This window comes from Oncorhynchus clarkii, chromosome 29, assembly GCF_045791955.1.
Source record: "Oncorhynchus clarkii lewisi isolate Uvic-CL-2024 chromosome 29, UVic_Ocla_1.0, whole genome shotgun sequence".
NCBI lineage: Eukaryota > Metazoa > Chordata > Actinopteri > Salmoniformes > Salmonidae > Oncorhynchus > Oncorhynchus clarkii.
In genome coordinates, this window is record NC_092175.1 from 6,367,122 (window position 1) to 6,391,843 (window position 24,722).

The window sequence follows — 24,722 nt, forward strand, 5'->3', positions numbered from 1 at the left end:
ATAGCCCTTCGTGCCAAATCGAATCAAATGCTTTTTTAAAGTCAATAAAGCAAGCAAAGATTTTGCCCTCTTTTTTTTGGTGGACGTTTTTATTAATTAGTGTGTGTAAGGTGTATATAATGTCAGTAGTGTGATGGTGTTTATTAATTAGTGTGTGTAAGGTGTATATATGGTCAGTAGTGCGATGGTTAGGGAGAAAGCCAATTTGACATTTACTTATTACATTTTTTTCTTGAAGAAATGTTTGAATTCTTGAATTCAAAATGCTACAGAAAATCTTTCCCAAGTTACTGTTGATGCAAATTCCCCTGTAATTATTGGGGTCTGATTTGTCTCCACTTTTGTGGATAGGGGAGATGAGCCCCTGGTTCCAGACATCAGGGAAGCAGCCAGAAGTTAAAACCATGTTGAACAATTTAAGCACAGCATTTTGCAACTCAGGTGTGCTGTTTTTCAGCATTTCATTTCTGATGTTGTCTACACCACAAGCCTTTTTTGATTTAATAGATTTTAGCTTTTCATTTAGTTCTTGTTGGGTTATTGGGTAATCTAATGGATTTTGGTTGTTTTTAATGACTGATTCCAGGATGTTCAATTTTTCTTTAATTTCTAATTGGTTCTGTTGTAAGTCTTTTTGTGGGATGTTTTTGTATAGATTATCAAAATAAGTTTTCCAAATTCCTACATCTTGTATGGCTAATTCTTGTGGCTTTGTTGTGCTTAAATTGTTCCACATGTCCCAGAACTGATTTTGGTCAATTGCGTTTTCAATTTCATCAAGTGTCTTGTTGGTATAATTCAATTTCTTGCATTTCAGTGTTTGTTTATACTGTTTCAGAGTTTCAAAGTATTCATATCGTAGCTCTGGGTTGTTTTGCTGCTTATGTTTTTTGTTTGACATTTGTCTTAGGTGTTTTCTAATTGTTTTACATTCATTATCAAACCATTTGTCAGAAACATTTTGATTTTTGCTTCTGATGTTGCAATGCTTTGGTTTTCTCAAATTTGCTTTCGATGCTGCTTTTTGGAATATGCAGTTGATGTTTTGGGTAGCTGAATTGACACCATCTTTATTGTTTTGGTACTGTGAGTTATTGAAAAACTGTATAGAGTTCATCATTTCATTTGAGTTCAATGTTTCAATGAATGCCTCTGCACTGTTTGGAGCCCATCTGAACGATTGGTTTATGTTGTAAAGTTTATTGGGCTGTTTTTTTGAATGAATATTGCCGGTTAATTTCTTCAGAAACACGTTGATCTGACTGTGATCTGACAATGGTGTCTGTGGTCTGACAGTGAATGCACTAATGGAGGAGGGGTCAATGTCAGTGATGGCATAATCGACTACACTTGTCCCAAGAGCTGAGCAGTAAGTAAACTGACCTAAAGAGTCCCCTCTGATTCTACCATTAAGCATGTACAGGCCTAAGGCTCGACAGAGATGTACTAACTCTTTTCCATTTTTGTTCAGTATTTGGTCAGGACTGTTTCTATTATTTATAATAGGGCTACTGTACAAGGAGGGGTGTCCAAATATGTGGTGGTTACCTCCCGCATCAGTGTAGTCAGGCTCAGAACCTGTTCTTGCATTGAAATCTCCACAAAGAAGCACTTTACCCTGCGCCTGAAATGTAATGATTTCTGTCTGGAGATTGTCAAAAAACTGATGATCATAATATGATGAATCTGAAGGAGGAGCATAAGCTGCACATGTATACATCATTGTCACAATAGATTGTAGATTGTACCTTTGTACCTTTGTTAAGTTTTAGCCAAATGTGAGTGGTACCTTTTTTCATTTCATTCAGTGCTAAGTCCTGCTTATGCCAAATGATGATTCCACCTGAGTCTCGGCCCCGTTTAACATTTTTATGTTTGATTGATGGTAGTAAACTTTCTCTATAGCCTGAGGGACACTGAGTATCTATGTCTCCACGACACCATGTTTCCAGTAGGATTATGATGTCCTGTCCCTTGATGTTTTTAATCAATTCTGGATGTGTTGTTTTATAACCAAAATGTGAAGAGTATAGGCCCTGGATATTCCAAGAGCTGATAGTTAATGATCTCATTTATAATAAGTGATATTCACTGGTTTGAGTAAAGTACATCGGAAAAAAAAAAGAAAAAAAAATACTATATATATATATACATACATACATATATATATATATATGTATACACATATACATACACATACACACATACATACATACATACACACACACACACACATACATACAATATACATACACACACATACACACATATATATATATATACATATACATATTCCCTCTCTCGCTCTCTCTCTTTCTCTTTTCTCTCTCTCTCTCTCTCTCTCTCTCTCTCTCTCCCTCTCTCTCTCTCTTTCTTTCTCTCTCTCTCTTTCTCTCTCTCTCTTTCTCTCTCGTTTTCTCTCCCTCTCTCTTTCCTCTGTCTCGTTTCTTTCTCTCTTTTTTCAAATTCTCTCTCTCTCTCTCTCTCTCTCAACACCAGTTTTACATAATGGGGAAAAGGAAAGTGTGTCTAATTTATTCTTCAATATTTAGCCCCATTAGAGACTCGACTGCCCAAGTAGAAAACGACCATGCAATATGGTAATGAGGGCAGAAATACCTCTCTAAAAACACACACAATAAAAAGCTTTATTTTCAGATCTGTAATGGACTGTCATCCATTAGACAAAAAGTACTTTTATCACCCTGACTCTTTATGGCTGGGTTGAAGGTACAAACAATGCTTAGGTCCCCATCAAGACTTACGTAAAATAATAATTACTCAACAGGACCATTAGCACGGTTCAGTTTAAAAGGACCACATGCCTGATTCATCCTCTTTGGCATTTCCCTTCAACCAAAGTGCATATCGCCTTTGTCTATGTTTAGATTTAACATGCTTGGAAAACATTGTAAATCGTGTGTGTTTTGTCCTGCTATGATGATGGACATTTTTGTAATGTAACAAAACACCTGGCACTGGTGTCCTCTGTTCTGGAGTCTGGCAGTAGTGTCCTCTGTTCTGGAGTCTGGCAGTAGTGTCCTCTGTTCTGGAGTCTAGCAGTAGTGTCCTCTGTTCTGGAGTCTGGCATTAGTGTCCTCTGTTCTGGAGTCTGGCAGTAATGTCCTCTGTTCTGGAGTCTGGCTGTAGTGTCCTCTGTTCTGGAGTCTGGCAGTAGTGTCCTCTGTTCTGGAGTCTGGCAGTAATGTCCTCTGTTCTGGAGTCTGGCAGTAATCAGGTCATACATTTCTCAGGTCACAAAGGCTGTGTTCACACAGGCAGCCCAATTCTGATATCTTCCCAAATTCTTGGTCGAAGGTCCAATCAATGGAAAAATATCAAAATTAGGCTGCCTGTGTAAACGCAGCCATAGGCGCAGAATGAGTTTTCCCAACATGTAATAAGAAATCAATACATACGCCACAATTGCCTCAGAGCTTCCATTATAGACCCCCCCCCCACCACCACCACCACACACACACACACTTATTTTCCACTAGTTTAGGCATTGATGTGAGTCAGTGTGAGACCAATTTCCAATTGAAGATGACTTACAGTCGTGACATCACTGCAGGATTCTTCACACAGCTGCCACACACACACACACACACACGCACACGCACACGCACACGCACACACACACACACGTGCGCACGCAAGCGTACAAACCCAACTGAGGTGATCTCAAATCCTTATCAATTAGCTGTGCTGCTCGGTGGGGTGGTGCACCAGGTGTCTCACCGTGACAATACACACTCTGACCTTTAATCAAGCCAGCACTCGTCAGCAACACCCACACCATGTTCCCCTGTCCTCCCTGTGGAGAGGGGGGGGGGGGGGGGGGGAGAGAGAGTATTACTCATACATAAGTCAGACATACGGCACTTTTAATGAAGGAGAACTTGAAATGCGGCTTAATGAATCCTTCATGAACCCTTTATAAAGGAAATCAGAAGTAATTCATAAGTAATAGTCTTATAGTAGGTGGCAGAAAGGTTGATTGTGTTCAGGGTTTTTTCTTCTTCAACAAACAGCTGGAGGACAGTGGGCTTATTGAGGCTCCGATATGTGTATTTGGGTAATATCACTGAATATCTGTTTGTGATTAATTCTGTGTACAGGAAACCAAATATGAAGTACTGTTTGACCCTAAATGAACCATGAAGCTTTTAACCATCAACCCTTGGTATCAAAAGTAGCCCACTTCCAAAAGTGTCTCATCAAGAGAATTTGTTATTGGTTTGTTTCACGTGCGATGTGGGATAATTCTGCAAAGCAATATATTAATAATTTACTGTATTAATACATTCTGGTCTAAATGTAATCATGAACTAGAGGGATTGGGCTTCAGGATATGGAATGACTTGGATACCAAAATATCACAGTGTTCTTTCTGGTTCTATTGAAGTAAACTCACCTAATCAAAATAGATTAACATGTACTTAACTATTGACTGTTTTAAGAGTGCTTAAATTCTGTGTAATCGGGAACTGGAGAGGGTTTTCTTGTTAGGTTGAGACCCCCACCCTCCCCCCACCCTCCCCAGCATCCTTCCCCTGACAGCAAACCCTGTTAGTTCTGCATAATTTTACTGATAAAAAAAAATGAAAGGAATTATCATCTCCAATGAGTGCTTTCTCATGCGATTCAGTTTTATTACAAAACAATTGTTTGATACAAATAAATATAGATAACAGCAAAGAACATGTATTTGACATCCTCCATTGAACACTCGCCTCCCATCCACACTCCTGTAACCACACACATCGTCTCGCAAACTAAATAGATAGAAACATTCCGTTTGTCAGAACCCTTTCTTGTAGAGAATGTGAACTAAAAACGCCCCGCTTAACACCCTCACTGGCCCGTTTCTACAGTCATGTACTGCATATAATCACACAAGTTCAACAGAATAAAAAAACAATATTAGAAATGCCCACAAACACAAAATAACACTTTATTAAGCTTGAGCGCCAGCCACAATTCATTGAACAGAAAGTGAGCAAAAAAAAAAAAAAAATGAATGAGGTACAAAATTAATAAATCTCTTTAAATTCAAAATGTAGTACAGAACAGAATTTTATGGCAACCTTCAGGCTTTTTTCTGTAATCAGTCTCATAGTAGATTTGGCAGCCGGTGATGCGTGGTCCCCATTAGCTAGGTGGTAGATAGACAACATGTTGGGGGGGAGATGGATAAAGAGACAGAGCGCTCAGCCAGTGAAGCAGAAATCCTCCACACTGTTCACCTTGATCCTCTGCAGCTCCTGCCGGTCCAGCAGACGGTACTGGAACGCCACCCGGTTGACAAACTTCCCGCTGGACACCATCCTCACCACCGTGTTATCGCAACCTATCTTCATCTGGGCTGGAGGACGAGGAAAAGAGAGGAAGTCAAAAACAGTCAGACATTATATTGCACGCGGAAAGCAAAGCAACAACAACAACAAAAACGTTCCATTCAAAAATGGGTAATAAAGATATATTCTAGTTAGGATGGTGATGGTGGAAATAAAGATATATTCTAGTTAGGATGGTGATGGTGGTATTAATAATTATATATTCTAGTTAGGATGGTGATGGTGGAATTAATAAAGATACATTCTAGTTAGAATGGTGATTTTGGGTTAATAAAGATATATTCTAGTTAGGATGGTCATGGTGGGAAAAATATATATTCTAGTTAGGATGGTGATGGTGGAATTAATAAAGATATATTCTAGTTAGGATGGTGATTTTGGGGTTAATAAAGATATTTTCTAGTTAGGATGGTCATGGTGGGGTTAAAGATATATTCTAGTTAGGATGTGATGGTGGGTAATTAAGATATATTCTAGTTAGGATGTGATGGTGGGTAATTAAGATATATTCTAGTTAGGATGTGATGGTGGGTAATTAAGATATATTCTAGTTAGGATGTGATGGTGGGTAATTAAGATATATTCTAGTTAGGATGTGATGGTGGGTAATTAAGATATATTCTAGTTAGGATGTGATGGTGGGTAATTAAGATATATTCTAGTTAGGATGTGAGGGTGGGTAATTAAGATATATTCTAGTTAGGATGTGATGGTGGGTAATTAAGATATATTCTAGTTAGGATGTGATGGTGGGTAATTAAGATATATTCTAGTTAGGATGTGATGGTGGGTAATTAAGATATATTCTAGTTAGGATGTGATGGTGGGTAATTAAGATATATTCTAGTTAGGATGTGATGGTGGGTAATTAAGATATATTCTAGTTAGGATGTGATGGTGGGTAATTAAGATATATTCTAGTTAGGATGTGATGGTGTGGTGTTGGGGAATAATCATAATTAGTTGGTAACATAGATGTTTTATATTCATCATATGTTTGTAAGTTACTTCTCATCAGAATGTTGTTTTTGTATAATACTGTGGCGGGGTTACAGTATCTGTTCTATGTCAAGACTAAGTTACTTGGGCCGCAGAGAGGGGAGAGGTCAAGCGTGTATCTCTTGGCTCCACAATGTCTGTGTGCCAGTAAATGTGTCTTTGTGATCTTGTCAAGTTAGGGTGGATGTGATATATGCCTGTTGATATGGAGGATTTGTTTAGGTTCTGAGTTTGAGAAAAGAGCATAGTTTAGGAGACAAAGCTGAACGATAAATTATGCCTAATGCTGTCTGGCTATGTGTGTCTTTGCTATAAAGGATCTCAGTTGCAATGTGTAAGGAACTCTCAGAGAATTCATTGATAGACACTGAATTGATCTGAGAGTCACAGGGTTGTGATGGAGCTCATATAATTAAAGATGGACTTTGTGATAACTAACTCTGACTTGTGTGTGGTTTGCTCTCATGATTTGGTAAATACAGGAAATTTCCACGACATTTGGCGACGAGGAGGGGATGTGAATCTTCACTCGGTGACCGTTCCTGACGATCTAAGTAAATAAATCGTGCACGAGGGATCCCCTAAACTTGGGATCTCAGGGAAACCACACTTCGGGAACGAAGCAGATGGACCAACCTTTGATCTGAGAGGAAGCGAGCTGAGTGGATACCACATCTCGAACTGAGTTTTTTTTAAAGAAAAAGGTGAGCGAACCACACACAGATTTGAAGTCGAGTTTTTTAATTATGCCTGTTACGTATACTCTGAGCGTGAATTCCTTTGTAAGGAAGGCACCTTGGAGGCGTAAGCAGGGCCGAGTCAGGGGAGAGTAATCTGAGGGTTTGTGGACTCAAAAGATACTCTGCCACTGTCCAGTTGCGAGTGACCAAGAGCCGTCCTGACACTGAATTGATCACAGTGGGGATTTGGTGAGGTCTCTCGGGGTGAGGGGCCAAAGGGACTGTGTATTTCTAGGTGAAAACACAGCATTTGGTGAAGCCCTATTGGAAGAAGGACCTCATTCTGTGCGTCTGTGTGATTGCATAAGTGACCCTCAGAGGTGGTGAATTCCAATTATTTTAAATGTGCTAGCCAGGTATGCCCTGGGTTACTCTGTGTGAGAATTTTGTTATGGGATCACTAGGTAATAGTTGTCGGACCGTTCTGTGTGAGCGGGGTAGGGTTGACTCTGTGTGAGTATTTTGTTATAGGATCACTAGGTAATAGTTGTCGGACCGTTCTGTGTGAGCGGGGTAGGGTTGACTCTGTGTGAGTATTTTGTTATGGGATCACTAGGTAATAGTTGTCGGACCGTTCTGTGTGAGCGGGGTAGGGTTGACTCTGTGTGGGTATTTTGTTATGGGATCACTAGGTAATAGTTGTTGGACCGTTCTGTGTGAGCGGGGTATTGTTGACTCTGTGTGGGCAAACCTTTTTATGTTCTGATGTTCTGTGTGGACGTCTGACCAATCCTGTGTGGGTGATCCTGAAAGTTCTGTGTGAGTACCTAAGATTTCTTAAGTTTTATATGGATTCTGTGAATTATTTGAAATTATGATAAATTGTATGTGTGTATAATCAATTACTAGAGATATGATAAAGTAATGCTGAGAATGTTTAGATACAATTTAAACCACCCATTCGTAGACATACGTAGGTTTTGAGTTGGTATCTTAAATGGATAATTTGATAAAGATGAGGTTTTAAGCACTATTAAAATAATCTACAAAATCTGGGAAATTGAGCTCTAGAAACTGATTAAAGTGTGTCCACTTTTGGTTATCTTACCCTAACGATGTAACTATAAAACGCATATTGGATTATCTCCGTCTGGGTGAAACATTTGAAATCAAACTGCCCTTAAGGTCTGAACATGTTCTATTTTTTCTTCCCAGTATGAGAGAAGTTGTGGGATTTATTGAATAAACTGAATAAAGTTAGAGAGAATTAAGAGGGAATCTCGATGTAATTTATAATGTCGTACAAAGCCTAAGGTTTTCCATCAAACTAATTATCACTGCGTGATTAATGTGATGTAGTAAGGTAATTGAAATGCGTTGCATAAGTAAACATAATCTACTTTTATTAAAAGGCACAATATCTGTTTCCTAGTCATTAACTGTCGATTTTATTCTTTGATAGCTAATCTATTCATTTGGCATTTGAGAATCAAAGCTGAAGTAACGCTTGTACATTTAGATTTGGGCTATTTTTTCTTCTGGGAATTGCCGAGAGTGACGTGTCTTGATTTTACTTGTAAATTGGGTTTATTTGCGGACAATCTTAGTCATTTAGTATAGTGGTTCAGTGGTAGAATTCTCGCCTGCCACGCGGGAGGCCGGGGTTTCCGTTCCCAGTCAATGCGCTGACTGAAATCTGAGTTTTTGATGGTAAATAATCTATTTGTATGTTTTGCCTGGAAAGTTATGGTCGCTAGTGTTTGCATAAGATATAAACTGAACGTTTTAATAGCTTGTCTGGTTCAAATTGATAGAAGGGATAAATTGAACGTTTTCAATAGATTGTTTAGGTTAAAATTCTAGTTAGGAAGGTGATGGTGGTTAATAATGATATATTCTAGTTAGGATGGTGATGGTGGTTAATAATGATATATTCTAGTTAGGATGGTGATGGTGGGTAATAAAGATATATTCTAGTTAGGATGGTGATGGTGGTTAATAAAGATATATTCTAGTTAGGATGGTGATGGTGGAATTAATAAAGATATATTCTAGTTAGGATGGTGATGGTGGTTAATTGTAACGGTTTTCCTGTTGTGAAGGAGAAGCGGACCAAAATGCAGCGTGGTGGTTATTCATGTTCTTTAATTTATAAAGACACTATACATGAAATAACTAACAAAACAATAAATGTGCGAAAACCTAAACAGCCCTATCTGGTGCAAACACAGAGACAGAAACAATCACCCACAAACACACAGTGAAACCCAGGCTACCTAGGTATGATTCTCAATCAGAGACAACTAATGACACCTGCCTCTGATTGAGAACCATACTAGGCCGAAACATAGAAATAACCCAAAACATAGAAAAACAAACATAGACTGCCCACCCAACTCACGCTATGACCATACTAAATAAATACAAAACAAATGAAATACAGGTCAGAATGTGACATTAATGAAGATATATTCTAGGTAGGATGGTGATGGTGGGGTTAATAAAGATATATTCTAGGTAGGATGGTGATGGTGGGGTTAATAAAGATATATTCTAGTTAGGATGGTGATGGTGGGGTTAATAAAGATATATTCTAGTTAGGATGGTGATTGTGGGGTTAATGAAGATATATTCTAGGTAGGATGGTGATGGTGGGGTTAATAAAGATATATTCTAGGTAGGATGGTGATGGTGGGGTTAATAAAGATATATTCTAGGTAGGATGGTGATGGTGGGGTTAATAAAGATATATTCTAGTTAGGATGGTGATGGTGGGGTTAATAAAGATATATTCTAGTTAGGATGGTGATTGTGGGGTTAATGAAGATATATTCTAGGTAGGATGGTGATGGTGGGGTTAATAAAGATATATTCTAGGTAGGATGGTGATGGTGGGGTTAATAAAGATATATTCTAGGTAGGATGGTGATGGTGGGGTTAATAAAGATATATTCTAGTTAGGATGGTGATGGTGGGGTTAATAAAGATATATTCTAGTTAGGATGGTGATGGTGGGGTTAATGAAGATATATTCTAGGTAGGATGGTGATGGTGGGGTTAATAAAGATATATTCTAGTTAGGATGGTGATGGTGGGGTTAATAAAGATATATTCTAGGTAGGATGGTGATGGTGGGTAATAAAGATATATTCTAGTTAGGATGGTGATTGTGGGTAATAATGATATATTCTAGTTAGGATGGTGATTGTGGGTAATAAAGATATATTCTAGTTAGGATGGTGATTGTGGGTAATAATGATATATTCTAGTTAGGATGTTGATTGTGGGTAATAAAGATATATTCTAGTTAGGATGGTGATGGTGGGGTTAATAAAGATATATTCAAGTTAGGATGGTGATGGTGGTTAATAAAGATATATTCTAGTTAGGATGTTGATGGTGGGTAATAAAGATATATTCTAGTTAGGATGGTGATGGTGGGTAATAAAGATATATTCAAGTTAGGATGGTGATGGTGGGTAATAAAGATATATTCTAGTTAGGATGGTGATGGTGGGTAATAAAGATATATTCTAGTTAGGATGGTGATGGTGGGTAATAAAGATATATTCTAGTTAGGATGTTGATTGTGGGTAATAAAGATATATTCTAGTTAGGATGGTGATGGTGGGGTTAATAAAGATATATTCTAGTTAGGATGGTGATGGTGGGGTTAATAAAGATATATTCTAGTTAGGATGGTAATGGTGGGGTTAATAAAGATATATTCTAGTTAGGATGGTGATTGTGGGTAATAAAGATATACAGTGCATTGCGAAAGTATTCGGCCCCTTTGAACTTTGCGACCTTTTGCCACATTTCAGGCTTCAAACATAAAGATATAAAACTGTATTTTTTTGTGAAGAATCAACAACAAGTGGGACACAATCATGAAGTGGAACGACATTTATTGGATATTTCAAACTTTTTTAACAAATCAAAAACTGAAAAATTGGGCGTGTAAAATTATTCAGCCTCTTTACTTTCAGTGCAGCAAACTCTCTCCAGAAGTTCAGTGAGGATCTCTGAATGATCCAATGTTGACCTAAATGACTAATGATGATAAATACAATCCACCTGTGTGTAATCAAGTCTCCGTATAAATGCACCTGCAATGTGATAGTCTCAGAGGTCCGTTAAAAGCGCAGAGAGCATCATGAAGAACAAGGAACACACCAGGTAGGTCCAAGATACTGTTGTGAAGAAGCTTAAAGCCGGATTTGGATACAAAAAGATTTTCCAAGCTTTAAACATCCCAAGGAGCACTGTGCAAGCGATAATATTGAAATGGAAGGAGTATCAGACCACTGCAAATCTACCAAGACCTGGCCGTCCCTCTAAACTTTCAGCTCATACAAGGAGAAGACTGATCAGAGATGCAGCCAAGAGGCCCATGATCACTCTGGATGAACTGCAGAGATCTACAGCTGAGGTGGGAGACTCTGTCCATAGGACAACAATCAGTCGTATATTGCACAAATCTGGCCTTTATGGAAGAGTGGCAAGAAGAAAGCCATTTTTTAAGATATCCATAAAAAGTGTCGTTTAAAGTTTGCCACAAGCCACCTGGGAGACACACCAAACATGTGGAAGAAGGTGCTCTGGTCAGATGAAACCAAAATTGAACTTTTTGGCAACAATGCAAAACGTTATGTTTGGCGTAAAAGCAACACAGCTCATCACCCTGAACACACCATCCCCACTGTCAAACATGGTGGTGGCAGCATCATGGTTTGGGCCTGCTTTTCTTCAGCAGGGACAGGGAAGATGGTTAAAATTGATGGGAAGATGGATGGAGCCAAATACAGGACCATTCTGGAAGAAAACCTGATGGAGTCTGCAAAAGACCTGAGACTGAGACGGAGATTTGTCTTCCAACAAGACAATGATCCAAAACATAAAGCAAAATCTACAATGGAATGGTTCAAAAATAAACATATCCAGGTGTTAGAATGGCCAAGTCAAAGTCCAGACCTGAATCCAATCGAGAATCTGTGGAAAGAACTGAAAACTGCTGTTCACAAATGCTCTCCATCCAACCTCACTGAGCTCGAGCTGTTTTGCAAGGAGGAATGGGAAAAAATGTCAGTCTCTCGATGTGCAAAACTGATAGAGACATACCCCAAGCGACTTACAGCTGTAATCGCAGCAAAAGGTGGCGCTACAAAGTATTAACTTAAGGGGGCTGAATAATTTTCCACGCCCAATTTTTCAGTTTTTGATTTGTTAAAAAAGTTTGAAATATCCAATAAATGTCGTTCCACTTCATGATTATGTCCCACTTGTTGTTGACTGTTCACAAAAAAATACAGTTTTATATCTTTATGTTTGAAGCCTGAAATGTGGCAAAAGGTCGCAATGTTCAAGGGGGCCGAATACTTTCGCAAGGCACTGTATTCTAGTTAGGATGGTGATGGTGGAGTTAAAGATATATTCTATTTAGGATGGTGATTGTGGGTAATAAAGATATATTCTATTTAGGATGGTGATGGTGGTTAATAATGATATATTCTAGTTAGGATGGTGATTGTGGGTAATAAAGATATATTCTAGTTAGGATGGTGATGGTGGAATTAATAAAGATATATTCTAGTTAGGATGGTGATGGTGGTTGATAAAGATATATTCTAGTTAGGATGGTGATTGTGGGTAATAAAGATATATTCTAGTTAGGATGGTGATGGTGGGTAATAAAGATATATTCTAGTTAGGATGGTGATGGTGGTTGATAAAGATATATTCTAGTTAGGATGGTGATTGTGGGTAATAAAGATATATTCTAGTTAGGATGGTGATTGTGGTTGATAAAGATATATTCTAGTTAGGATGGTGATGGTGGGTAATAAAGATATATTCTAGTTAGGATGGTGATGGTGGGGTTAATAAAGATATATTCTAGTTAGGATGGTGATGGTAGAATTAATAAAGATATATTCTAGTTAGGATGGTGATGGTGGAATTAATAAAGATATATTCTAGTTAGGATGGTGATGGTGGGGTTAATAAAGATATATTCTAGTTAGGATGGTGATGGTGGGACTAATAAAGATATATTCTAGTTAGGATGGTGATGGTGGGGTTAATAATGATATATTCTAGTTAGGATGGTGATGGTGGGGTTAATAATGATATATTCTAGTTAGGATGGTGATGATGGGACTAATAAAGATATATTCTAGTTAGGATGGTGATGGTGGGATTAATAAAGATATATTCTAGTTAGGATGGTGATGGTGGTTAATAATGATATATTCTAGTTAGGATGGTGATGGTGGGATTAATAAAGATATATTCTAGTTAGGATGGTGATGGTGGTTAATAAAGATATATTCTAGTTAGGATGTTGATGGTGTTGGTGCCGCTCACCGGGACCGTTAAATTTGTAGCACAGGTCAGCTACAGGGAACATTTTAGACGGGTCCATCCCGTTCCCTCCCAGCAGCTCCACAAAGTCCCCTGCTCCCGCACATCCTGGGATGGACCTCTGTTGAGAAAGACCAGCTCAATGGATTCACAGGTATTTTTTACTTCCCTCCCTCCCTCCCTCCCTCCCTTTCTTTCCTTTCTTTCTTTCTTTCTTTCTTTCTTTCTTTCTTTCTTTCTTTCTTTCTTTCTTTCTTTCTTTCTTTCTTTCTTTCTTTCTTTCTTTCTTCCTTCCATCTTTCTTTCTTTCCTTCTACCCCCTAACACTCATCTCCACCAACTCCAAGCATCCACTCATCATCACTGGGAGCTAACACAGGTCTCTAGGTCTTTGGCAGGGTAGTTCACTAAACCACTTCCTGCCAGAAGCCAGAATCGCTGATGTTTTTTCTATTCTTCCCCTCTAATCAGGATTTTTGATTAAGACCTCTGACACATGGTGAGTGGAATATCTGGCTAATTAGTGAGTGACATTAATCAATCAAAACATTTCCCAGGGTGAAAAGAAAATCAGCTTCGGATCTCAGATGTTTCCCTGCTCAGGGCTCACCTTGATGGGGAAGTCGTTGAGGTGTCCCAGGCTGAGCTCAGCAATCTTGATCTCTACAGGGTAGATGATGGAGAAGCTGCAGTTCCTGTGCTGCTGGGGTATCACCATGGTGAAGCTGCCCTCTGGTGTCTGGGAGATGATATTACAGGCTGTAGCGGGAGAGGTGGGGGGGGGGGGGGGCATGAGAAAGGAAAGGGGATAACTTGTCAGTTGCACAACTGAATGCATTCAACAGAAATGTATCTTCCGTAATGGATCAGAGAGGTGCGGGGGGCTGTCTTAATTGACGTCCACGTCATTGGTGCGCGGGTTGGGGGATATATCAGTGTCTCTAGACGTGTTGACCTTATAACAAAAATGTATCTATTTAAGTGGGCAAAATTGCTTAGTACAAATGCAAACACACACACACACACAAGTACGGCTTAGACGTGAGCAGCTTGAACAACCTAACGGGTCACCTAAAGCATTAGCACACAACCCTGGTGATTACAACGTGGTATAAAGTACTATTATAGCATTTCATTGGCATCCTGCCCCATGTTGCCACACCTAATGGCATGCCTGCTATTACAGTCCTTGTCCTTTCTGTACAATGTTTTCCAGTATTTTGTTTATATTTTTCACTGGCATTGGACGTGGGAACGGGAGATTGAAGACCATGATGTTAATTCTGGAGGAATTGTGAAGGTATCATTGTCCATAATTACTACTTCAACTGGCCGGTGTGATTTATTTTTCGAGAGCGGGACAAGTGGGACCTTGCTCAAAAGGAATAAAAGCCTCATGGTCAATCCGAAATCTTTGTATTTATTTTTTACTTAACCTTTATTTAACTAGGCAAGTCAGTTAAGAACAAATTATTATTTACAATGATGGCCTAGGGACAGCGGGTTAACTGCCTTGCTCAGGGGCAGAACGACGGATTTTTACCTTGTCAGCTTGGGGATTCGATCTAGCAGCCTTTCAGTTGCAGTGGCCGTACAGCATTTACTGCACTGAGGCCTCCGCAGAAGTCAGATCATTCATAGGCCTACTTCTTGCACTTCGTGGAGCAGATCAGAGCTGTTGTCAAGGAAATTAGTTTGTGTTTATACAGGACCTCTTGCTCCCACCTACCATCAACTAATCATGTCAATGCGGAGATATTCAGAGCCCTACGCATTGTTACAACATTTGGGAGGCACGCGCCGATGAGGTACGGAGCTCGATTTGGCTTCCGCAAGCCTCCGGAGACTCTGCAATTGCTTCAAACCTTCTCTATGGTGCCCTCTGGAGCGAGCATAAATTGGCTTTAAACTTAGAAATTGGCTTTAAACTTTAGTTGTCCGGATCTGTTTACACTTCAAGGAAATCCGTACAAGATGTATCTTCGACTACGTCTGGAGGTGGTCAGGAAGATCTAATCACAATCAGTTCACCATGCGACTTTTGATTGTCTACACCTGTCGACAAATGTGGACACAATCAGAATGTGGAGAAGACCAGAACCACTGATGCATGTTAGAACCAGGTATAAACGGGGCTTCAGTTCATGTACTCAAAGTACAACCTTAAAGGTCATTAACACTAAGACTGGCCATCAAGCTAGTGCAGGTCTCTACTCACGGAAAGGGTTGATGGGTTTCCTGACTGTCAGCGTGAAGGAGCTCCCGGCAGTGTGAATGCGGAAGAACAGCATGGCAACGTTCTGAGACGACCGCACGGTTCTCCTGACCGTCCCAGAGTCGCAGTAGTCCACATAGCGTTCCATCAACGGCAGGGCGTGGTCCTGGGAACTAGGGAACTTCTCTCCCTTCATCACCCAGCCATCAAACACCTGGGAGAGGAGAGAGATGTGGACTTAATCAAAAGCATTCAATCAAATCCAATTTCCAGAATTTTTCTCTGTAAGCAAAACGAGGGTTCCAAAAAATGCAGATGAACAACCTGTTCACTATAATTGACTTTTAAAGGTGACTTCCGTTTGAGCCAGTGTTCAAATCAGGAAGTGACTCTTGTGTCTGTGTGTCGTTAATTCCCAACAAGGTATCAACAAAGAACTAACCCAAGATAGACCACAGGGTATCGTTTCCGATGGGAGCAAGTTAAGCATAGTGGGCAGAACAAGCAAGGCGGTGGGCAGAGCCAAGCACGAGCTAGCGAGATCCTATTGGCTATGTATTTGCATATTTCCGTTAGGAAATGCCTACTCTGTGACTCAATTTGCCCTTGCACTCCTTCTAAACAATGCCTTTTTTTTTTAAAGTCAAATTTCTACAGTTAAGTTTAGCCATTAATTCCGACTGGTTAACCCTTTACACTCGTGGGAATTGGCCGATATGAATATGGCTAAATGCAAATGTTTCTTACAGAAGAAATATGAAAAGCAAATGCATAAGCATGGTAGCAATTGAAAGGAACCGTTCTGAGATCCTGGGGAAATTATCTTGCCAAAGTTAATGAAACAGCAGTCCACCTGACACAAGACTGAATCCAAACGTCACACTTGATTTTATGTGCATTTTACATTTACTGTATTTTCCAATTTGTTGATAACGAAATCTGAAATTATTCTGGATTCTGGACATTTAGCAAGATGATAAGAATATTCCTAGAAAATGTGAGGTGAAGAATAAGACAAAAAAAATGACAAGGATTTGAGTGAGAGGACTAACTCCAAATGGCCAAAACACCTCTCCAAAGCATTTACAGTTCCAAAGTAATTCCAATACACTTTTATGACTCAAAGAAGACTCTTCAGCTATATGGTGCTTTAGCTCTCCCGTGTGCCGTTAAGGAACTAGAACAAGCACACTTGTAGTTGTTTTGTTTGGAACACAACCCTGTATCCAAACACAATTACTGGTAAAAAAAAAACACAAAAAAACTGCTCATTATAAATCGCAATCTGGATCAGCTGGGCGTTACTTGCAAGCTTGTTCTGTTGCCAACAAGACTAGCCAAGTTATAAAATATGATCTTACAGTGTTAGGCTTGCCACAAGGCAATTCAGAAAAGCCGATCGTCATTTTGGGGGGCATAGAAAGGAGTCATGCGTGCGTTCAGGCGGGTGTTCTTCACAATGAACAACCCAGGGTAGGACCCCATGTCATCTTGTACATCAAACACAGCGATGAAAAAACCTGTTGACACTGTATATGACATGAGCTGTATAATATAGAAATGTGAAGGACACATTTGGACTCGGGTGTTTGGCTTGCTTGTACGACATCAAATCAGTATTATATTATAATCCTCAACGTCTCATCTTTCAAAATACTGCTTTCCGATTAGATGCTTATTAGTGCCCAAAGATGCCATTTTCAACCCACATACACGTATGAGTGTAAAGGGCTACGGTAAGGGTTAAGGTTAGGCATTAATTCTGACTAGTTAAGGTAAGGGGTAAGGTTAGGCATTAATTCTGACTGGTTACGGTAAGGGTTAAGGTTAGGCATTAATTCTGACTGGTTACGGTAAGGGTTAAGGTTAGGCATTAATTCTGACTGGTTACGGTAAGGGTTAAGGTTAGGCATTAATTCTGACTGGTTACGGTAAGGGTTAAGGTTAGGCATTCATTCTGACTGGTTACGGTAAGGGTTAAGGTTAGCCATTAATTCTGACTGGTTACGGTAAGGGTTAAGGTTAGGCATTAATTCTGACTGGTTACGGTAAGGGTTAAGGTTAGGCATTAATTCTGACTGGTTACGGTAAGGGTTAAGGTTAGGCATTCATTCTGACTGGTTACGGTAAGGGTTAAGGTTAGGCATTAATTCTGACTGGTTACGGTAAGGGTTAAGGTTAGGCATTCATTCTGACTGGTTACGGTAAGGGTTAAGGTTAGGCATTCATTCTGACTGGTTACGGTAAGGATTAAGGTTTGGCATTAATTCTGACTGGTTACGGTAAGGGTTAAGGTTAGGCATTAATTCTGACTGGTTACGGTAAGGGTTAAGGTTAGGGACTGGTTACGGTAAGGGTAAGGTTAGGCATTAATTCTGACCGGTAAGGGTTAAGGTTAGGCATTCATTTGACTGGTTACGGTAAGGGTTAAGGTTAGGCATTCATTCTGACTGGTTACGGTAAGGGTTAAGGTTAGCCATTAATTCTGACGGTAAGGGTTAAGGTTCATTCAACTGGTTACGGTAAGGGTTAAGGTTAGGCATTAATTCTGACTGGTTACGGTAATAAGGTTAGCCATTCATTCTGACTGGTTACGGTAAGGGTTAAGGTTAGGCATTAATTCTGACTGGTTACGGTAAGGGTTAAGGTTAGGCATTCATTCTGACTGGTTACGGTAAGGGTTAAGGTTAGGCATTAATTCTGACTGGTTACGGTAAGGATTAAGGTTTGGCATTAATTCTGACTGGTTACGGTAAGGGTTAAGGTTCATCTTTCAAAATACTGCTTTCCGATTAGATGCTTATTAGTGCCCAAAGATGCCATTTTCAACCCACATACACGTATGAGTGTAAAGGGCTACGGTAAGGGTTAAGGTTAGGCATTAATTCTGACTAGTTAAGGTAAGGGGTAAGGTTAGGCATTAATTCTGACTGGTTACGGTAAGGGTTAAGGTTAGGCATTAATTCTGACTGGTTACGGTAAGGGTTAAGGTTAGGCATTCATTCTGACTGGTTACGGTAAGGGTTAAGGTTAGGCATTCATTCTGACTGGTTACGGTAAGGGTTAAGGTTAGCGGTAAGGGTTAAGGTTAGGCATTAATTCTGACTGGTTACGGTAAGGGTTAAGGTTAGGCATTAATTCTGACTGGTTACGGTAAGGGTTAAGGTTAGGCATTAATTCTGACTGGTTACGGTAAGGGTTAAGGTTAGGCATTACATTCTGACTGGTTACGGTAAGGGTTAAGGTTTGGGATAGGGTTAAAACAAAACAAATACAAATGAGTGCCTAGCACTGGGATTGAACCCGCCATCCTTGGAGCCTACTAGATGGTAATAGGTGCTCACGTTGCCCCGAGTGGACGGTATTGTAGGCATCTCCCGATGTCCTGGGGACCTGGACAAACGTTGAATACTGAAGTCGATCTGGTGTGACCTGGCTGTAAATCAAGTGTGGGACTCAATTGAAGCCTTAGCACAAATTCACAAAAATCAAGTAAGAAAACGACACCGGAAAATACCCTATGTTACCCCCGGTGACAGCATCTGCTAAGTGACGACATCATTTTATGGTATTTAGGAGTCCATCGTTATCTTCTACTGAGAACGGGTGTTCCCAGGTCAGGGTGTAGGTGAGGGATTTTACACCAAGCCTTGGGGGAAGAGCACTACTCAGACCTGGGCACGAATAACAACAAAATAATCTGCCAGGAATTTCATCCCTTCAATTGTCTGGAAAAGTAAATCTATCCCTGGACCTGGTGGTGCTGACGTCAGTCAAGGTGAAGATGGGAGGGGAGTAGTATTTGGGATGTATGTGGGTGTGAAAGAGGTGGTGTGTGTGTGTGTGTGTGTGTGTGTGTGTGTGTGTGTGTGTGTGTGTGTGTGTGTGTGTGTGTGTGTGTGTGTGTGTGTGTGTGTGTGTGTGTGTGTGTGTGTGTGTGTGTGTGTGTGTGTTTGCTGTGCGTGTGTACTTTTCATGTGTGCATGCATGCCACATGTGCGTGTGCGGTTACCTTGATGAAGTCTCCTCCCCTGCAGTCGATGTCGACGCTGTCATACTCCACACTGATGACCTGGTCGGGTTCAGCGATGAAGAAAGAAGCACAGCTGAGCTGAGGCCGGTCTGCTGTGAAGGTGAACTGACCCTCTACTGCCACCATGTCCAGACAACCTGAGAGCGGGAGAGGATGAAGACGGGAGGAAGAAAGGGAAGGTGGTAGAGAAGGATAGGGAGAAGGAGGAGAGATAGAGGGGAGAGGTAGGGAAGAGGGGAAGAAGGAGGGAGATGGGTGTGTGAGTAACAGAGAGGGGGGGGTGGGAGATATAGAGACAGAAAGAGAGATGACATGGAGAATGAGAGAGAAATGGAGACAGAGACGGGGTTAACATTAAATTGTGTGCACATTGGCTGTTGATATTTTTTTTCTGACAAAAATACAATCTAATATACATTTCCAATTCCTTAGGTAGTATACATAAATTTGTACTTTTAGTCAATAAATATTATAATTATATAAATTACAAGAGGCCTTAAATCACACATTTATTATTTTCGATTATATAGTATTCACACAAATCCATACACAATTGTGACTAAAAAATTTAGAGTTACATTTTATTTACTTTTCATGCTAAATAAAAGCGTTTTTGAAGATTTGATCATGTCGGCAAAAAAACAAAAAGATTGCTTCACAGATCGACCGTGTATACGGCAAATATGCATAATAAAGGCTTTCAAGAAAGTACTTCAGTCAGTTACTTACGGAGGGGTCGCCTGTAAATTAATGTCTCGGGTATTTCTCTTTTGAGCTCTGAATTAAGAAGTGCAAATAATCCCTCTGGTGTAATGTCATTTTCCTGCACACAAAAACAACGACATTTAGATCATATTTATAAAAAGAAAGTCAAGATTTAATGTGGACAAGTTGACAACAATATACCGTCAAGCAAGACAACTCAAGTGTTTTAGTAAAGGCTAGCAGCTTACGTAATGCATAAATCAAGTGCACAATGACAGTTATTACAATTATAACTTTATTTGACTGAGTACAACAAGTTGTAACAACTTTATTGCATTAATTGAGCTCGTATGACAAAGTCTAGTACATTAATACATTAAACACATGGGAACGAAAAAGGTAAATTAACGGGAAAGTGACTTCAGAGGCTTACCTCGATGTATCTGGTGTCTCCCTTCAGAAATGACAGACATAACACAAGGAAGAAAAGCTGCTCTCGGAAAGTCCCCTCCATATTGCTCAGTATCTTTGTATGGAGTCTCTATCGCACCTCAAGAACAGAACAGGGGAAAGTCTGGTCCTGCGCTCCAAGCCGCACTCCTCTTTTATAGGTGGACACACCGCGCGCGTCTCAATAAAAACGTACCCGGTACAGATCAATGGATACACTGTCCCTCATATAGGCTCTACCAACCAGATTGCGTATTTGTGGCGAGAGCAAATCAGGAATCACCGTGAGCCTGTGACTCTGTGTCAGATGAGCAGAGAGAGAGAGATGAGCAGAGAGAGAGGGGGGGCTTCACTTCCTAACCTCCTGCTAGAGACACATATTTCCCTCAGATTACACAGACCAATAAAGAATTTGAGATCCAATTTTGATAAACTCTCCTATCTATTAAGTTAAATACCAGTGTGTCATCACAACAGCAAGATGTGTGACCTGTTGCCACAAGAAAAGGGCAACCAGTGAAGCACAAACACCATTGTAGATACAACCCATATTTATCTGTTCATTTATTTTCCCTGTTGTACTACAACTACACAATTTGCACATTGTACATTTGAAATGTCTCTATAATTTAAAAAATGTTTGTGTGTGTTGTGCTTACAATTTCTCATTGTTTATTTCACTTGTGTTTATTATCTATTTCACTTGCTTTGGCAATGTAAACATAGGTTTCCATGCCAATATATCCCTTTAAAATAAATTGAATTCAGAGAGAGAGAGAGAAAAATAAAGAGATAGAGAGCGAGAGAGACAAAGCGAGAAAGAGAGAGAGAGAGAGAGAGAGAGAGAGAGAGAGAGAGAGAGAAAGGGGGGGAGAAACACAGAGAGCGAGAGAGAGACAGAGAGAGAGAGAGAGAGAGAGAGAGAGAGAGAGAGAGAGAGAGAGAGGGGGAGAAACACAGAGAGAGAGAGAGAGAGAGAGAGAGAGAGAGAGAAAGAGAGAGAGCACTTTGTACATCCTTTAGCTCAACTGTCCTGTGTTTTAAGCTGTCATCACAAGGTGTAAGGTACAGAACAATACCAGTTCAATACCAGTGTTTATCTAAAAATAGTCCTTCTGAACTGTAAAATAGTGTTACAGTTGGCAGTCATTTTGTAAGATGGCCGCTACGGCCCCTTAAGGCCCATGTCTAGGGTGTCTCCACATCAGAATCTTTTCACAAAGTGAACGATTGAGTCAAATTTTACAACTTAGCCTTTCCACTTTTACCGGAAACCTCCACAGATGTATATTTTGCCATACCATTCACCTCCTTCACAGTTCTCCCTCTCATCACCTCCCTCCCTCCCACCTTCCTTCCCGACCCCCAAGCCACCAGGTCCTCCAGACGTTAAGAAAGGTCAGCTCCATCCCAGCATGGCATTTAGACCTTTCTGTACCTGTCCCTCCTGTCCTTTGTCACTCTCCATCAAAACAGTGCCAGGGGGTTAAACAATGGCTGGAGGCCTTAGCCTACATCAGCTAGCTTAGCCTTGCACCATGAGTTGACCTCCGTGACTCATAGTGACTGATTTTCGAGAAGCTTGAACCTCACCGGGTTCCAACACACCGTTGCCGTGGTAAATCATTGTAGCTGATGTCTGGCTGGTTTAATTCTTCCCTCTATTGTTGTTTAAGCAGATTTCTTGGAGCACTGACGCACTTGGCAGGTCCTGGGTGTTGTCTTAGCATAAATCACTCCGTTCCCTGTGGTCTCCTCTCTCTGCCATACAGCGGGAGTGCCAGGCAGAGTACTGGATTGGGATGCTCTGTAAACAAAGACTGGCCTTGGTCCAAATGTAAATGTGTTCCTTATGGCGCTTTGAAAATGGAGAGAGTGCTATGTCTTGTTGGGTTTGTCGTTTAATTGCAACACAGGCTCAGTTTGGTTTGGTTTGGTTGGCTTTGATTTGGTGTTTGCTGAGCGTAAGTGGGTTAGGGTTAGGAGTGGACACACTTGGGAAAACAAAAGGATTAACCCCACGTTGTTTTCCCAATGTTGAAATGGAATTTCTTTTTGAAAAGGTGCACAAATGCGTGTCCGACCGTGTGCGCTCCCACGAGTGCTCTTTAAACAAGCCACCCCTGCCAAAATGCAATCGAGCTGATTACATCTAGTCCCATGTAAACACTGCATCCACCGCCTCTCTCTATCTGTAAAAACATGGTGCTCTGGCACTGGCCTACACGACATAACAGGCAGGGTCCTTGGTGGCCTTTCATTGAGAAATGTCAAGTGGGGCCTCAGGGGAGCTGATGATAGAGTAAACAATTGCTCTCCATAGTCACTGAATGGCCGTTTCAAGGTAAATGATGTTGTTAGCATCTATTAGCCATAATTGTTTCCTCTCTGTCTGCCTAGCATGTCCACAGAGAGGTAAAATACTGTAATTGCTAATGAGGTCACGTGTTCGACGGTGGACTTACACAACTCCTTGTATATTTTGGGATGCGAACACTCCGCGTGTTTGACCTGACGAAGATCCTTTTTGGATGGAAACGTCGCCAACGAAGCTATGAATTGGGAGCTTTAACAGTGTGCGGGTCTACTTGTTCTACACATTCACAGCTCCGTGAAAATAAATACGTGATTTTGTATCATCTGCATTCTATATATACATATATACATTTATGAATATGAAACATTAAGGGTCAAAGGTCCATTTCCATTAAATATTAGGCCTTTTTAAACTGAAAAGGTAATGAACCACTTTGGAGCATTTGGAGTAAATCACTCTTCTTTGACAGTAATTTGTCCCATTTATTTACAGCAGCCATCACAGTGAAATGCTAAAGACAGGAAGACTTGTGTTAATCGTTAATTGGCCTGTTACCAAGTGTATACATGTACGGTGCATTCAGAAAGTATTCAGACCCCTTGACTTTTTTCCAAATGTTGTGACCTTACAGCCTTATTCTACAATTGATTAAATTGCTTTTTCCCCCTCATCAATCTACACACAATACCCCATAATCACAAAGCAAAAACAGGTTTTTAGAATGTTAGCAAATTGATTAATAATAAAAAATGAAAATTACACATAAGTATTCAGATCCTTTACTCAGTACCTTGTTGAAGCACCTTTGGCAGCGATTACAGCCTTGAGTCTTCTTGGGTATGACACTACAAGTGTGGCACACCTGTATTTGGGGAGTTTCTAAAAATTCTTCTCTGCATATCCTCTCAAGCTCTGTCAGATTGGATGGGGATCGTTGCTGCACAGCTATTTTCAGGTCTCTCCAGAGCTGTTTGATCGGGTTGAAATCCGGGCTCTGGCTGGGCCACTCAAGGACATTCAGAGACTTGTCTCAAACACACTCATGCGTTGTCTTGGCTGTGTCCTTAGAGTCGTTGTCCAGTTGGAAGGTGAACCTTTGCCCCAGTCTGAGGTCCTGAGCACTCTGGAGCAGGTTTTCATCAATGATCTCACTGTACTTTGCTCTGTTTATCTTTCCCACGATCCTGACTAGTCTCCCAGTCCCTGCTGCTGAAAAATATCTCCACAGCATGATGCTGCCACCACCATGCTTCACCGTAAGGATGGTGCCAGGTTTCATTCAGACATGATGCTTGGCATTCAGGCCAAAGAGTTCAATCTTGGTTTCATCAGACCAGAGAATATTGTTTCTCATGGTCGGAGAGTCCTCTAGGTGCCTTTTGGCAAACTCCAAGCGTGCTGTCATGTGCCTTTTACTGAGGAGTGGCTTCTGTCTGGACACCATAAAGGCCTGATTGGCGGAGTTCTGCAGAAATGGTTGCTCTTCTGGAAGGTTCTCCCTTCTCCACAGAGGAACTCTGGAGCTCTGTCAGAGTGACCATCGGGTTCTTGGTCACCTCCCTGACCAAGGCCCTTATCCCCCGATTGCTCAGTTAGGATG

The 24,722-nt window shown here is 40.5% G+C and overlaps 1 protein-coding gene across 1 annotated transcript; it reads right to left on the bottom strand.

Annotated features, from left to right (window-relative positions):
* Positions 1–4,648: 4,648 nt before the first annotated feature.
* On the bottom strand, positions 4,649–20,942 carry LOC139388333 (corticotropin-releasing factor-binding protein-like). The gene is made up of 7 exons (XM_071134944.1): positions 20,789–20,942; positions 20,380–20,473; positions 19,630–19,787; positions 15,621–15,831; positions 14,013–14,161; positions 13,406–13,523; positions 4,649–5,368 (listed from the first exon to the last, which is right to left on the bottom strand). The coding sequence occupies exons 1-7, from the start codon at positions 20,867–20,869 to the stop codon at positions 5,214–5,216; spliced, it is 966 nt and encodes a 321-aa protein (XP_070991045.1). The 5' UTR covers positions 20,870–20,942; the 3' UTR covers positions 4,649–5,213.
* Positions 20,943–24,722: the final 3,780 nt, after the last annotated feature.

Bases quoted from the DNA above. Each gene is read 5' to 3' on its own strand.
- LOC139388333 (XM_071134944.1), bottom strand. From the start codon at position 20,869: ATGGAGGGGACTTTCCGAGAGCAGCTTTTCTTCCTTGTGTTATGTCTG. The intron at 20,474-20,788 runs GTAAGCCTCTGA...TTTTGTGTGCAG, and splicing joins GAGACACCAGATACATCGAG to GAAAATGACATTACACCAGA. The intron at 19,788-20,379 runs GTAAGTAACTGA...TCCCGCTCTCAG, and splicing joins AATTTACAGGCGACCCCTCC to GTTGTCTGGACATGGTGGCA.